An 18,095-nucleotide genomic window follows, 5' to 3' on the forward strand; every position below is an offset into this window, starting at 1 on the left:
ATTATTGATGGGTCTTCTCGTTGTGGTTTTCACACGGTTATGGTTGTTGGAAAGTTTGACCCCTGGTCATTGTTTAGTTATTCAATTGCCACAGCAACAGGTCAGGAATGTCCACATCATTGGTTTCAAAGTCCTGGGATTTTTGTAGTTTTTTCTGATTTTTCACAATTAATTATTGTCAGACAAAAAATACTAAAAAAGTGTTTAGCAAAACAAACTCTAAGAAGTCCACACCACATATTGAGTTTAAATGGTGGTACATTGAGCACAGAGTGTGATAACAAAATCATCACAAAAAGCTTCCGTCCAACCAAATGCTCGAGCTCTTTAAAGCATCATGGATTTATTCATCAGCTGGAAAAATTGTTCTGAAAGTGATTCCCACAATATCATTTCACTGTGCAATTTATTTAATGGTTATAGCTGTGGTGTAGACTCTTAGACTCTATTCTTTTATATTTAGAACGATTTTTAGAGCTATTTTAAAACTCATTATTGTTATTGCTATAGTTCACACATCCTTGGTGTGAATGGGCCTTAAGAGTGCAAAACATGCAAACATTATTTTCATTGAATTCATGAATGTATCAATGTGTGTCGATGAGAGAGAAACATACTGTAATGGTTTATTAAACCAATCAACATTCAGGACCATTTAATTTAATTTTAATTTTAAAATGGTCCAAATCATTAAGTTGTTAATTCATCGCTGTTTTTATACTAACATTTGTAAATGAAATAAAACACATTCATAAATAACATAAACATAACATAAATTAATTTAACAGTGCCCCAGTCTTTTGAATATTATTTCATTGGCAAGTTTAAGGTGAGCTTTTAAATTCCAAACTTAATTTATTTTTTAATAAACTTTATAACCATAAGTTTTATAATAAAGAACTCTGCAATGGGGTTTGTGCTTTCTCAGGACAGTGTATATATATATATATATATATATATATATATATATATATATATATATATATATATATATATATATATATATATATATATATGTATATATATACAGTGCTATGCATAAGTTTAGACACCCATGCTAAAGTTGACTAAAAAGAGGAATAAAAAATCATCTTTTGGAAATTGAACTTAATGCCTTAATTTAAAAAAAATAGGAAAAATCCAACCTTTAAGGACACCAATTTTCTTTGTGAATGAATAATGTATCGTAAATAAATAAATGTTCTTCCTTAAAATACAGGGTGCATAAGTTTGGACACCCCTATGTTAAATTCCCATAGAGGCAGGCAGATTTTTATTTTTAAAGGCCAGTTACTTCATGGATCCAGGATACTCTGCATCCTGATAAAGTTCCCTTGGCCTTTGGAATTACAATAGCCCCACATCATCACACACCCTTCACCATACCTAGAGATTGGCATGGAGTACTTTCCATAAGATAATCTCTCAATGCAAATCAAACCAGCTGTTAGGCTAACTGAAATAAAACCATGCCAATCTCTAGATGTGGGGATATTTTAATTCCAGAGGCCAAGGGAACTTTATCAGGATGCAGAGTATCCTGGATCCATATAGTAACTGGCCTTTAAAAATAAAAATCTGCCTGCCTCTATGGGAATTTAACATAGGGGTGTCCAAACTTATGCACCCTGTATTTTAAGGAAGAACATTTATTTATTTACGATACATTATTCATTCACAAAGAAAATTGGTGTCCTTAAAGGTTGGATTTTTCCTATTTTTTTAAATTAAGGCATTAAGTTCAATATCCAAAAGATGATTTTTTATTCCTCTTTTTAGTCAACTTTAGCATGGGTGTCTAAACTTATGCATAGCACTGTATATATATGTATATATATATATATATATATATATATATATATATATATATATATGTGTATATAAAATACAGTATATAAATATAATTATATAGAAATATATTTACAAATTTTAGCGCTGTCAAAACGATTAATCACGATTAATCAAATCTGATTTTTAATGTGTGTGTGTGTGTACATATATATTTATAAACTTTTATGTTAGATGCAATTAATCGTGATTATATGATTAATTGATCTGACAGAATGAAAATACACAATCACATACATATACTAATTATTGCATGATGTTATATAGCAACTTTTCTAGCAGACTTTAGCTACTTTCCATTAAATAGTTAGCAATAGTGGTAGTGATTTAGTTATTTTATGACAGTTTGAAAATTACACCAGTTATTAAATGTTGTTGTCAATCACTGATATAAATCATATATATATATATATATATATATATTATATAAAAAAAAAGTCCTCATGATTTATTATTGAATGATTTTCCTCCGTAAACGGTGCTTCATCACAATATGTATTTGAGTTAAAGTGTCTACATGATGGCTGCATTGTCAAGGAATAAGAGTATTTTTAATGCATTATGTACTGTGTGTTTTTTAGGCAGCAAGTGTAAGATCTGAGAGATTACTGACTAGAATCCCTGCTGATGACATGCAGTCTCAGGTAAGACAAACGTTCAAAGCATCTGTTGAAATTCAAAGCTTGTTCTCTGCATTTCTCTAACTGCGTAACTTCTGTTAATGTGAAGTACTTTGCACTTGTACCTACTTATGATCCTTGGCAGCTCCTGGGCCGTTCAGCATCACCTCGAAAGATGCCCTGGAAACACAGAAAGAAAGAAACGTTACAAACAACCCATTACACAATGACAGGAGGAGAGAAAGAGAGAGCTATTTATGGACTAGACTTGGATTTCCATGAAAAAGCCCCAGTCCCTGTTCCCCCAGCTCACAAAGGCATCTCCATGATTTAACAATATACAGTTTCACCATCTGTGAGAACACGGGGATCTTCCCATGACCCCTAGAGTTCAAACAGAGAACAGGAGCATTATTCAGGTCACAGAGAGAGCAGAAAGTGAGGTATGGTGGGGTTCGAGTCAAGAGGGAGAGGAAAGAAGGCCAGGGAGACGTTTGGGAATGCAACATTTATCCAGAAATCCTAACCTGTTATCACCACTGTGGTGACCTCACCATGACCGAGTTGGTCTAGAATCGTTCCTCAGTGAGATTGAATGAGGGACCTCACTTAAACAGGGCATTATAATGAGGTAGTAATGACTTGCCACTAGTGGCACCGCTAACTAAGACCTCAAAGGGCCCGTTTTCTGTAAGAAGGTGGAACATGGTCTTAAATCTAAATGGGAACAGATTGATAATTTCATTTTGATACTTAAAAAAAGGTAACAAACTGACAGGAGAGGAGATATCGTCATTGCTAAAGTTTGGACAAAATCTCAAAGCCCTTCTAATTGGTCACAGGAAAAACATAATAATAAATATTACATAACACAACATAGCAAAAAATGCACCAATGCTACAATTTGTCAACAAACCTATTCATTACTTCAATGAGCTCATTGTTTCTGCCTTAAATTAATACTTTGTTAAATGAATACAGTATTAGCTAACCGTCTGATTTTTATATTTCTGAAATACATAACTATGCATTGTGAAAAGCGCTTTACAAATTCATGTGAATTGAATAACATAACATAGCTTAACATATACTGTAGCATAGCATAACAACATAGCATAGCATAGCATAACATAACTTAACATTTAAATAGCTGTCAATAGTAGTGATGCACAGAAATGCCGAAAACTGAAATCGAAATGAAAGTTTCACTAATTAAATTGGGGTGATTAACTTGGGTGATAAATTAAACCAGTTCTTCAGCAACAAACTACTTCAATATTCCAGTCAAACATATTTTACCATTGCTATTATTTTAGCAGCACAGTGAATTGTGTCCACACTGCTGACATGTTTACCAGTTGAAGCATTTCCACATTGTTTGCAATGCAATGTTTGCAATTTCAATTGTGTCATCAGAGCGCTAATTAAACCATTTCAGTCAATGATTTTGGCCCTCCATACTATTTTGACTAAAACTGAAAAATTCTGCTTTTTTGGCCAAATATTATTTGGAACATTTGATGCATCACTACCCTTGTGAAAACGACCCCTGTGAGTACTTATTACAGAAATGATATACTATAAACGAATATTCTTAGTTGTGAACTGAATGTAATGCTTTCGGACACTTAGGGTGGCTTCACACTTGTAGTTCTTTTGGACTACAAGTGTGTAGTCACAGGTAAAATTCTCTTGGTTCTTTTGATCTAGACCAAAAAAGAAAGAGATGCATTTAGTCGTTTTAGTTCTTAGCGTTCACACTGTCATTGTTAAAACCCAACCTAAAAATACAAAACAAACAAGCAAAAACAAAAGGCGTATATTTTGCGACAGAACATCCAAAACAATGTGTGCTGGGCTAAATGCCCTTGTTGTATCTGCGTACATGTGATATTGTTTTACAAGCTGAGAACTCATAAGGTAAAACCCTTTAGGGTTGCACCCTGTGTTTTGGTTCGTTTAGATGTCTTTGGTCCATGCTGCGTTCATATTTCATTCGAACCGTACCATAGTTCGTTTGGAAGTGGACTGGAAGGTTTGGATGGCAGCGTTCACACTTCTTCAAATGAACCGCACTAACAGAACAATCACACCAGAGTTCACTGTACTTGAACCAAACCTGCCAAGTCTGAACTGTCTGAAATTCAAATTAATTATGGTTTAAATGACAATAAATGCAATTAGTTAAAGTAAAGCTTGCTTCTTTGATTCATTTAGGATAGGATTTAAGTTCATATTTATATGTAATTTCATAATTACTCCCATTGTCTTTGAAATATGGTTAAAGTGTACTGCCAAATGAAGCACTAAAATATACTTACTGTAATAATATATAATATTATTATAGTATATTATAAATGTAATATACTATATGTTATTTCTCTTGAAACTTGTATGTCATGTATTTAAATATATATTTAATTTCGCATTTGTAACGATTAAGTAATTTAGTACATTTGAAATAGTTTAATTGTAATATTGAATAACATTCATAATCTATTATAATCAAGTATTTACATGTGCTTTAGTATGTTAGTCAACACATCAAAATAAGTGTGCTTTAAAGCCTGACAAATGACTATTAAAGCATAATGATTTAAAATGTACTTCAAAATAAAACTTTTAATTTGACATTATTGCTTTTTTGTAAAGTACTTGAGTGTGTTAACAAACAGTACTCTAAGCACTCTTAAAGGAGAACTCCGGTCAATTTTAACATTGAGCTCAATTTACCTGTATTTAGTTCCTGTTTTCGGTGGAAGTCCAAAGTAGTCGATTGTCGAGTTCACGCGCATAGGTTTAGTTACTATGATCACGCGCGTGAACTCGACAATCGACTACTTTGGACTTCCACCGAAAACAGGAACTAAATACAGGTATTTGCGCTGGCTGATATAACATCATTTTTATTCATATCTTTCACATCTACTGCAGTCAGATTCACTCGTGTTCACTCTTAAGGAATCACTCAACATGGCTGGGCACTTGTAATGACACATCAAATATGTTAAGAGGATAAAAGCAGGTTTAAAACTTGCCCCATTCAAGTCAATAGGGTGCAAATTTTAAAAATAGGATAACACAGTGTAGGCAACACCGATTTTTGTCGTTGTTCTCTGTATTGACAGCACTCCAAATATACTAAAAATTGAGCTCAATGTTAAAATTGACCGGAGTTCTCCTTTAAGTTGACCTATAATATTGTAATATTTGAAAATACAGTTTTTTAAAAATATTCAGTGTTGCTTATTTGATAAGCAACATGTGCACATTCAACACAATTAAGTGCACTTCTTTTCCACAAGTGTAGTCAATAGAGGAATAAACACTGAACGGTGTAGTTACAGTGTCTACCGGTAACTGCTGAAGCAAACCAGCTAGACAGCTTCATGTTTTTGACAATAAAGACTGAATGTCTCATGCATTATTTAATTTCACGGAAACTGTGATTCTAAGTCATTTAAAATCTCTGTTTTTCTCTCAGAAAAGTGTGGAGGTGTATGATCATCTAAACGGCTCGCGGATCATCTTCTCAGATGAGGCTCTTCCCGTCAGTGGATCAAGACAGCACTTCATGACTCCGGATATGAGCCAGGAAGTAGTAGTAATCTCTCCTGGTCTTCCTACGCCTCCGTTAAGTCCGTTCCACAACAGTTCAGGCTCTTCGTCTTCACATCACAAGGCAAGAGCACATCCGTAACACACTACTGTTGCAGACATTATTACATATGCATGCTGGGAACTTTACTATTCATATACACTTGTATCCAAAGGTCTAAGACATATTGAAAATCTAGGATTCTAAATATAACTTAAACCCATTGATATATATATATATATATATATATATATATATATATATATATATATATATATATATATATATATATATATATATAAAGTAAATATCTGACATTGATCATATTGGGTTTATAGTTCTTGTTTCCATTGAAGTACAAAATGCTCAAATTATTCTAGAGAACATGATGATTATAGGTTTTACACAAACTTGTGGAGTTTATGCAGCTTGAGATCTGTTGTTATTAAAGCAAAAAGGAGACATACCAAATAATAATACTTTCTTACATTTCAACTTTATTTCAAATTTATTTTCAACTCTATTCAGTTTAAAAAAAATTGTTGATTGAAATAAAATATAAATAGTAGATGGAAAAATGTAACTTAAAAATCTTAAATACAAATTAATAATAAAATAATACAAATAATTATATAAATATTATTAAAAAAGAATATTATACTAAACTAACTAATGATGTTATATTAAACTAACTAATTATACTCAAATAAAAAACTGAAAATAAAAAAATAAAAGCTAATTTAAAGTATCAATACATACTATAATAGTGAATTACGTAATAATACCAAAAAATCACTGCTTTGACTTTGTTACACGCTGACTTGGACTGATGGTTTTCAGGCACATCATTTGTATCGTTCTGCCCCCTTGTGGCATTAATTAAAAAAGGACTCTTACAGAATGAATCCTTTTTACAGTTTTAAAGATATCACAAGCATTTCTTTGCACATGCCACTTGGATATATATTTTATAATGCTATGAAATTCAGACATTTATAATGTGTTATGATAACACATTAAGTGTTACTGATCTAATGTTTCCTATTTACCTGCATTGATTCTCTTTAATTCACTGTGATTTGTAATATATCCCTGACTGTGAACTAATGTTTCATCAGGTCGCAGAGCTCAATGGAGGTGGATTCCCATCACACAGTTTCGGATCCTACTATGGAACGACTCAGACAAATGGTAAATAATCGACTTAATTACAAGACTCAATCTGTCATATTAAGTGTATCAAAACATTTGATTAGTGTTGGTGTTACTTGACTGAATTAAAATATGTATTATCTGTGGTGATAAGTAAATATAAGAATAGGTTTCTGTCCTACAATTAGAATTGTAAAATTGGAATTTAGAAATAAAATAGGCAATATGCAATTCCATATGTGTTTAATTTGTCACCTCTCGTCCCTTTCAGTTGGATTGTCCAATGGTGGAATAATACAGAGTGGAGGTTCTGCCACATTGCCCAGGACTTCTGCTACCCGAGAGGAGCGCTTAATAAAGTTCTCTGGAATCGGTCCTGTAGATGAGACGGGCATGCCAATCGCATCCCGATCTGTGAGTCCCAGCATACTCTCTCTGAACCACTGCAATCCCAGAATGCATTCATGCTTCACACCTTCAGTGAGCTGGAAATTACAATAAAAACCCATGGCCATTTTATCCTGTTGTACTGTACTTATAGCTGTATAAACCAGCCATGCATGCATACCAGTTATCCCATTAAAACAAGACTAATGTACTTTAGAAGCAAATATTAAGAACATCTCTTGTATATTGTTTATTTTTCTTAACCCATTATCAAATTGTTTTTCTTGTTTTAAATAGACATATTCAAGATATAAAATATTATATAATACAAGATATATTTCCTGAAGATGAATGGTGATGCTAGCCTGGGAAAACCCAGACCACTTCCGGCAAATTTAGATTTGCTCTGCAAGTGGGTCTGGCAAAGAGCCCATTGAAACCCATTTCTAATACGTCGAAATCGCGGCACCAATCAGAAACGTTGGGGCGGGCTTTACACGATGACGACAGAGCAGTGACGGTGACGCAGATTTTGTACATTACAAAGATGGATGCCGCCGTGGCACATCACTCGTTCGAATCAGCTATCGCATCTGTTTCAAGCGATTTAAAATTGTCATTTACAAAAACGGCAAAAGTCGTCAGAAGCCATTGCTACATCTTCCTGAAAAACACAAACAGAGAATTGCTGAGATGAATATGTAACGTAAATACGTGCTGCACGCTTTCCTCTCAATAACAAAATAAACACCCAGCGGAGAGAAAACAGCAGTTCAGAAAGCATCTGATCTCATAGTGTTTGCATGTTTGCACCAGCTCTGCAATTCACTGGAATCACAAATGAGGTGATTCAATTTACACTGTTATGATTTTTATTATAGCCTAAGTATATTTGAGACCATAGACTATATATATCTGACTGTGTGAGAATTAATCCCGTTTCTTTACATGACACATTGATATTAGCCTACAGAAGGTCTCTTTCGGCCAGGGTCGGCTCTAGCCCTTTGGTTGCCCGAGGCGAGATTGAGTTTTGCGCCCCCGTAACGTAACGGCAACCCAAGAGGGAGCCCGCGCCCTAGAGATGCGCGGATGGGCTATTATTTCATCTGCAAAGAAATGCATATTTCACTTTATTTTTTAGCAAATAGATAGAAAGCTTGAATAAAATAACAAGTAATTTACATTATAGGCAAACTCTATGCACTGTCATGTCAGGGTGACGACTATAGGACAGCGCCGCCGCTCCCACCACGCGCATCATCATGTGCGTAGAGCACCAAGAGCTGAGGGAGCACCAAAAAAATAGCCTAATGAAAAATCAATAATTATAATGCCGATATTATTTTAGTATAGAAATGCATACATCCCAAGTCTCCCGGAAGTCCCGGGAGTCTCCCGCATATTGATAGCGGCTCACTGATGCCCGCAAATTAGTTAAAATCTCCCGGAATCTAGAGCGAGCGCGCCCGCGAGACAGAGACTGTGCTCCAAACCGCGTAGCGCGTGCACGGCAGAGAGAGCAAGAGACCGCGCACGTGTGCCTCATGAAGGGCATGTAATATCATTCCTCTATTTTCTTTTTTTGGATGTAGGTATAGTCAGATAATAATATTTAACAATGTATACATATATTTTTCATTTGATTGGTTCAACCGCCCGCCCGCCACCCGACCGAATCTAATTAAAATATAATTTTTCGTCACGTCATCCGCCCGGCTGTAACCGCCTACCGTGCATCTCTACCGCGCCCCCAACACATTTGTCGCCCTAGGCAACCGCCTAGTTCGCCTATAGCAATCGCCGGCCCTGCTTTCGGCATTATCCTGAACATTGATAACATAAACTATAAGCATTAGTTTCATAGAACGAAAGTGAGGCTCTCAAGAGCGTGCATAATCATATCCTTATGATTTTCCCTGCAAAAACGTCCCGAGTTCTTCATTTATAGACAACCTAAGAAATCGGGGAAGGCCTCGCCTTATTAAAGTTCAATTACAAGCTGTGATTAATACATGGAAATTCTTACATATAGGCCCTTTAAATTAATTTTCATTAACATTGGTAAAATAAATGCATATGTTGCACTTTATGCATTCTTTATTTTAATATTCAAGTATTTGATTTTTAGAACTTTATAAGAATGCATCGTTGAGCTTTTTTTATTCTGTTGAGACATTTCATTTGTAAACAATACAAAAATATTAATAATCACAAATATTTTGTACAGAGTTTATGCCATTTATATGTTTTATTTTGAACAATGCATTTTTTGTCTTTCACCAGAGCGTAAACAAGCCTAAGGACTGGTATAAGAGCATGTTCAAACAAATCCACAAGAGACCAGAGGGTATGTGCTCTCACTCTCTCTCTCTCTCAGAAACAATGAGGAAATTCCTCTCTGTTATTGTCTGTCACATTTTGCATGGTCCAGAAAGAATAAAGCCAAACTCCGGCTTAGAAATGTTAGACCTCATTTCGCGAACATTGTTAAACCTTTCACCACACGTGGAACTCAATGAGAAAGTGCACAATCGACCCCTTTGAAAGTGGGAACCAGATAGGCTTTACTGAGCATGATGGGATTTAGGATATACAGCACCGTGCCTCTCCTTCATCAGTGAACACTCTGAGTTAGAAGATACCGATTTCAAGAGCACAAACTATAATTGTAAATAACAAATAAAACTGGTTTTAGGACAACAGCAAAAGAACAGCATCAGAAATGTGGAGTGTTGCTGTAACACAAACTCCCGCTGAAATTTATACAGTGCTTTACCACTAATTACTGTTACGAAACTTCACAAAAACCCTGTAGGACACTTGGCCAGAGTCCTGAGCTTGATTAATGTTCAGAGGTTTGCTGTTGCAGTTTAATAACTGGAAAAGCACTGATGTAGTTGAGTAATTATGAATGGCGTAAGGCAGTGTAACACAGCTTTCTCAATGTATTTCCATAGACACGTTGTTTGACTCAGACTTATTGAGCTTATAGAGAGAAAGAAGTTAAGAGCGGGCTGTCTTATGATAAGCTTATGCTATCTGGTCTTTAAATAATACAGTAAGTAGTTCATTGAAATGACACATTAATCCAAAGAGACTTAGAGTACAATTATTACACAGACAATCTGCCTTGTTGTGATAGTGGTGGTGATAGTTCAAACTCACCACACAACTCACCAGACCACATCAAACCTTAGATATTGATATTATTTTAGCTAATAACTATAAAGATACAGCCAAGTTAAGTACAGATAGAACATGTTTTCTTAGTTTCATGCATTTAATTGATTATAGGGATATATTGATTTGGCATTCAGTATAATCATTCTGGCATGTTTCTTCTTTTTTTTCTTTTTTGTTGTAATGGCCAATAACTGATACACAATGATGTTAAAATTCTATACTAATCAATCTATGCTACCGGTCAAAAGTTTAAGGTTGAGGAGGTTTTTTAATGTTTTTAAAAGAAGTCTTTTCTGTTCACCAAGCATACAAGATTTTATTTGATATAATGCATTTATTTTATAATGCTGCATTTATTTAATCAATGTGTGATGTTCAGCATGTCAGTGTGATCCTTCAGAAATCATTTTAATATGCTGATGTGTTGCTCAAAAACATTTCCTATTATGACTTACTTAATATTTAATATATATATATATATTTTTTCAGGATTCTTTGATGAATAGAAAGTTCAAAAGGACAGCATTTATTTGCATTTTATAAATTAAAAATACTCAGTTTTGATAAATTTGCAGTGTCCTTATTATACATTTTGCATGTACTAACTATATTAATAACAGTAAATTATTAAATGCAACTAACCTTAAACCAAACATATAGTAAGAACATGTTGTTAATTAATATTATTACTTAATTATAGACCACCTTAAATAAAGAGTACCCAAAAAATCTTACTGAACACAATGTTTTTAACAGTAGTGTATACAATTCTATACTATTTCTTCTAGATAAATGTAAAATAAAAATTGAGAAAAATCATTAGTGTTTTGTAAATATTAACTTTGAGTGTTAAATGACAGCAACGCTAACTTAAATGTAGAAATAGGAAAAATTAGCCTTTACTATTTAATATCAAATGTAATATAATATAATACTACTACATTTTAAAAATTCAAGTGTCGGCTCATAACCATAGTTTCATTTCTTCTAATTTCATTTTGTCTGTTTTTACTCCTGTAGAGCCCGAGCTTGACTGGAGAGAAAGTAAGTAGCAAAATAGTTATATTTTATATGAAAACATTATTCTTATTCCCTGGGCTCTGTATTCTGTAACTCAGCCAGACAGAAGCCTACATTGTGCTGCAAGCGTTCATTTTTAATGCGTACAGGGAATCTGTCATCATCCTCATCGCCTCCCCCAGATTCTGCCCAGCAGGACGGGCGCTCGGACCCCTTCACTCTCACCCCTCACGGAGCCCTGCCTGACTGGTGAGCGAGACAGAGAAGTTACAGAGACACTGGGCAGGTTAGAATCTGTTGCTGCAAGAACCAACAATGATTGTGTGTGTGTGTGTGTGTGTGTGTGTGTGTGTGTGTGTGTGTGTGTGTGTGTGTGTGTGTGTGTGTGTGTGTGTGTGTGTGTGTGTGTGTGTGCGTGGGGTTTTGTTACAGGGCTGATCTGGGCGATAGAGGGAAGCACCCAGAACCAAAGAGTATTTTTGACTTTGAGCCTGGAAAGGGAGAACCGATAGAAGATCGTAACAAGGTAAGAGACAGCTGTCATCCACCATCACCTGAGCATTAAAGCAGTTTAACAAGAAATATTGTCATTTAAACATGCAAAAAGACTGGTGGGGTCCGTGTATTATAATGATTTGTAAGGAAAAGTATTCTGATTTTTTTAGTTTGCCAGTTCGTCCAAAGCATTATTGTGTCTGTTGAATGCTCTTTTTGTTACTGTCCATTGGCATTTGTGAGTGGGTTGGACTGAACACTAGAAGTGGGAAAAAAGGGTGAGAAGGTGCTGGGGAAAGTACAGTAGTTGTGACCGTTTTGCTGGGCAGAATCTGGGTGAGGAGAGGATGACAGCTTCCCGAGAGGCATTAAAAAAAGACACTGTATCAATTGCTCCTTTCAAGAAGCAGTCCTGGTATATTACTGTAAAAAGGACCAGAATTACTTTCCCGGTAAATACATGCGCTGTTCACACAAGCCTTCCGACTCGTTACAGGTACCAGTCCATTCACACATCAGTACCAAAATAACGGTGTTGTGGGTGTTAAAGTAACACCGAAGCAGTGTTAGAGTTGATGGTAACACTTTATTTTACAGTGTCCTTGTTACACATGTTACATGTACTTACCATAGTAATAACAGCAAATTATGCATACTTACATGCAACTAACCCTCAACTAGGGCTGTAACGATTAATCGCGATTAATCGAAATCCAAAATAAAAGTTTGTGTTTACATAATATATGTGTGTGTATTGTGTATAATTATTTTGTATATATAAATATACACACATGCATGTATATATTTAATAAAAATGTGTTATTTATATATAAAATAGTTATATGTATATATAATATAAATCATATAAAATATATATGCAGTATATAAATGCTAATATTTCTCAAATATGTACATGCATGTGTGTGTATTTATATATACAAAATAATTATACACAATACACACACATATATTATGTAAACACAAACTTTTATTTTGGATTTCGATTAATCGCGATTAATCGTTACAGCCCTACCCTCAACCAAATCCTAATCCTATAGTAAGTACATGTAGGCTAGTTGCTTAATATTACTCAGTCCTTAAATACATAATTACACTGACTGTAACAACGACACCTTAAAATAAAGTGTAACCGAGTTATTTAGGTACTTAAGTGATTAATTGAGTTATGATTGTTTGATTATTGAAGACACCTGATGATAATGAGCAGAATCACACAATTAAAGCTGCCAATTTATTGGACTTCTTATTGGATTTCTATAACAGTGCTATCCATGTGTTCCCCTCGCACAAAAATATACCTCAAAATGCATAAACACAATAAATCAAGTCAAGTCACCTTTATTTATATTGCGCATTATACAATACAGATTGTTTTACAGTGACAACAGGAAAATGATTTAAAGTCGGCATGAAATCAAAATTGACCCTATTTACTTTGTTAGCAGATATTACTCGTCTTGTGGTAAACAATTAATCTGTGCAAGTTAATACACGGAAAAAAATTGTTTGCCGAAGTTATCTTTAATCAAAGTCTGAAAAGTTACTTCCGGGTCTGGAATGGCGTTCTTTTCTGATGACATAGGCTTGACAACTTGGGTTGCTTAAACGCTTAGCCACTCCCCTCAAAGCGTTACTCTGCTATGGGCGAGAGATGGGGAGGAGGAGCGCTGAAGTAAAACCCTGCCCTCTGTTCAATATTCCCTTTCCCTCGGAAATGCGTCACAACACTTGAGAAAAGTCGTTTGCAACTTCCGGTTCACGCGGACTTAAATGATGCAAACAGAGTTCATTTCGGTCTAAAAGAAAATAGTGTCATTGTTCAGCTGAAGTCAGTTAGTGTTGATTCATTTCTGTTGTAAATATAATTTATTTCAAACTAAATCAACTAATTATTAACTGAGTTCATTTAATCTATAAAGCAGTTCTGCAGATAAACAGTGATGGCGTCTTCCAGCTCAGTTCAGTTATCATACAATAGTGTCAGTGCAGTAAAATCAATAAAATTGTTGAATATTGAGTGTCCCCAATGTTATTTAATTTAATTTGAATGCTAGTTATAAATGTACAATAAAACTCCTTTTTAATGTCAGGATAATATAACACTATAGCCAGTTACAAAGTAATTTGTTACTGTAAACAAATGACATTTTTTGTAGTGTAGTGTAGTAGTGTATACATTTTAAATATCTGGAGACTTCAGTCTCGATTACATTCACTCTCAAAACTTTTCACAGAGGGCTATGAAGTGGTGTCATTCGGGGGCCATGAGAGAATTGGGATTATTAAATTCTCCGAAAATTCTCAGATTAAGATGTTTGTCAGGACTCCTGATTGTTTGTGACTGACTTTATGCCTGGTTTTGTGTGAATAAGAGAATAAAAGAATCTATTGTTTCATCTCCAGTTGTGGAGCTGTGTGAAGGAGGGCTGTCTTGTGATTCGTATTAAACCTGTTAACCGCTTGTGTGATTTAAAAGCACCAAGTGCTGGTTCTTCTTTTCATTCTGTTTTCCCTCATTTGCCTTAATGTGACAGCTATCATCTCATCTACTAAAGACAGCTTTGCTTTGTTAAAGTCCCCCGTGTTGAAAATCAAGCTTTTAATGTTGTTTATCTGTCTATGTGGTGTTTTTAATATGCTTTAAGACAAACCATTTGCAAATTCATAAGTCAAACACCATTGCTGAGTATACAAAGACAGTCTCAAAAACACAGTTTGAAATCACTGGTGTTTCTGACGTCACAAACTACCTTGTAACCAATCACGTCAACGTGTGATCTCCAACGAGTGGATCTCTGAGCTGGTGTGAGAGAGTAGGGGCGGGGCAAATTTGCATATTCATAGAACAGCGTATACTGAATGAGGCAAGGTTGTAAAGTTTCATTCAAGCTATTTTAAGGCATGAAGAATTTTTTTCCAAGGAAAAAAAGTTTAAATATGTCATTTTGATGATCAAAGATGAGTTTTAAGGGATACAATGATTGACTACAGGGGGACTTTAACATATTTGAAAGATGAATTACTTATCATGTCTTATGTGTTCTGGATGCCTGGCCTGGCTTTAGTAATGTTGTTAGCTGCCATTGAATTCTGCTCTTTAGGTAACAATTACATTTGTCTAAATGTGACTTAATTACATTGTATGATGTTGTAGTCTCAGTTGGTATTTGATTCGTTTTTAGTCTCTGAGGTCTGCGTCACAGCTGCCTTTATATCACACCCCGGTTAAACCTCAACCCAGATCTCCATCTATAGAGGTGAGTGTCTGCACTTCTACAGCAGACATCAATCTGAACAAATCTCGCTTTCTTTTATTATTATATCAATAGCGAATCTATTACAAATAAATGCAATACTGTTAATATGGCTATTTTTAGAGGTACATTTGTTACAATATACAAAAATGCCCATCATTTTCTGATTAAAGGTCCATGATCTGGTTAAGTCTTTATTCTGAAGAAAATATGTTCATGCTGTTGAACTATTCCTGTGTACTCAGCATAATCTGAATAAATGAAGGCTATTCCTTTTCTGGCATTCTCTTCTGCAAATACTGGAGATGCTCTTAATCGCCAAATACCTTGTGTTTTTATACTGTCAAAGTTCAATTACCATGAAATCGCATGAAGTTCCAGATTACATTTAGATTTGTGTTGAGTTTTACATAAAATCTAAATACCACACCAATAGTTTTACATAAAAATGCATATGCCGTGTGTGTGAACTGGTTGTCATGCTGTTGTCCAGGCGACACTGGTGTCGGAGCTGAACCGCTTTGAGGCCGAGCTGGACTTAGACATTCGTGGTCTGGAGAGAAAACTGTCAGAGAAGCAGCAGCGGCGAGGCAGGGGTGAGGTACTGACTCTCCATTCTACACATTACACTCACTATATATATATATTATATATATATATATATATATATATATATATGGCCATTCCTGCCATTCCAATTTAAATTTCAGTTCAACTTCTTGTGGTTTGTGGCCTGTTCATTTCAATACAAAACAAATAGGGTTTAGAGAGTGAGCGTCAAAGAAAAACAGACACTGCAGTTAGATAAGACATGGAGATCATTTGAGAAGTTGTGTTTGGCGTGCTGTATCAATCTCTCTAAATGTTTTTTTAATCTTTTGGACTTCTAGTCAGACTTTAGTCATCCATTATGACCTCACCGATTTCTTAAAAATTCCCGCACCCTTCAGACAAGGTATTAGTCATAATCTCGTACTTGTTGTGCCAAAAAAAAAAAAAAAAAGAAAAGTCAAAGGCTTTTTTCTCCGTTTCTGGACACTGCTGTTACCTTCCTGCCAGCGTGCTTCAGGTCGCTGGATGTAGGCCCTACTCTGACAGCTGTGCATGCTGATGCTCTCTATCACTTCCTGTCATGCTGAACCTCTCTATGACATCCTGTCACGCTGAACAGCCAAAGTCTGCAGCCGCCCACCGCTGATCTTGCCTTTGAATCACGCCAGCCTGCACAATGTCTGCTCTTTAAATCCCAGCCGTGTTTATTTGGTCCTTTTCTTGCCATGACTCTCTTTCTGTGATTCTTAAAGAGACAGTTCACCCAAAAATGAAAATTCTGTCATCAACTGTCCTTCATTTCTTTCCAAACACACATATAAATAAAATAAAAATTAGTGCTGGGCAACGATTAATCGGTAATTAATCGCATCCAAAATAAAAGTTTGTGTTTACATAATATATGTGTGTGTACTGTGTATAATTATTTTGTATATATAAATACACATGCAAAAATGTGTTATTTATATATAAAATATTTATATGTAATATAAATGATGTATAAATGTATATATACAGTATATATTTCTTAAATATATACATGCAAATGTGTGTATTTATATTTAAAAAATAATTATACTCAGTACACACACACATATATTATGTAAACACACACTTTTATTTTGGATGCGATTAATCGTTGCCCAGCACTAATAAAAATACATAAAAACGAACAAAGATATATTAGACAATATTAATAGACATAAGTTCTCTGTATCATACCATGCAAATTAAACGACACTGAATCAGTTACAATTTCAAAAATAACAAAATATAAATCCATAGATTTTATGTGAAAACAGACTGATATTTAAATTGCTTTTCGCTAAAATTTGAACAATTCCTTCAATCTAAAAGCTTTTGGTTCAACGAATTCTGCACCTTTAATTGTGCAGGCTTTATGATTCCCCATGTGCTTGTGAATTACAAACTTCTTAGCTGATGACCTCACATGACCAGTTCCATCTGATTCAGATTTACAATAGAGGTCTGCACGGGCTTTACACTGAAACTCGAATCCGGCCCTTAGCCGAGAGCGTTTATCCCCACCCGACCTGACCGGTACGGTTACATTTTAAGCTTGAACCCGAAGTCCGTTTCTCACAGCAAATACCTTTTTATTATATGCTGTATTTTAGGATTGCATGCAACGATCAGTAAACAAATACTTGTAAACAAACACAATTTCATCAAGACACACACACACACACACACACACACACACACACACACACACACACACACACACACACACACACACACACACACACACACACACACACACACACACACACACACACACACACACACACACACACACACACACACACACACACACACATTGATAGATAGATAGAGTTTTTCTTTAGTCCCGAACCCCAAGCTATTTATGAAATATTAACCCAAACCCAGACCTCTAATTTACAATTGCAACCTAAATGTATGGAGTATAGGACCCAGGGG

General features: G+C 34.9%; 1 protein-coding gene across 5 annotated transcripts in view; it reads left to right on the forward strand.

Annotated features, from left to right (window-relative positions):
- The window catches only part of sorbs3 (sorbin and SH3 domain containing 3), a 62,256-nt gene that overhangs the window by 30,211 nt on the left and 13,950 nt on the right, over positions 1-18,095 (forward strand). For all 5 annotated transcript variants that reach the window (XM_079637398.1, XM_079637399.1, XM_079637397.1 and 2 more), the window contains 10 exons: positions 2,430-2,492; positions 5,953-6,150; positions 7,185-7,257; positions 7,490-7,632; positions 9,892-9,955; positions 11,812-11,835; positions 11,961-12,060; positions 12,244-12,337; positions 15,510-15,584; positions 16,075-16,182. In XM_079637398.1, the coding sequence (XP_079493524.1) occupies positions 2,430-2,492; positions 5,953-6,150; positions 7,185-7,257; positions 7,490-7,632; positions 9,892-9,955; positions 11,812-11,835; positions 11,961-12,060; positions 12,244-12,337; positions 15,510-15,584; positions 16,075-16,182 (942 nt within the window). The remainder of the gene's footprint in view (positions 1-2,429; positions 2,493-5,952; positions 6,151-7,184; positions 7,258-7,489; positions 7,633-9,891; positions 9,956-11,811; positions 11,836-11,960; positions 12,061-12,243; positions 12,338-15,509; positions 15,585-16,074; positions 16,183-18,095) is intronic.

The sequence above is a fragment of the Phoxinus phoxinus genome (genome assembly GCF_949152265.1).
Source record: "Phoxinus phoxinus genome assembly, chromosome: 15".
Lineage (NCBI taxonomy): Eukaryota > Metazoa > Chordata > Actinopteri > Cypriniformes > Leuciscidae > Phoxinus > Phoxinus phoxinus.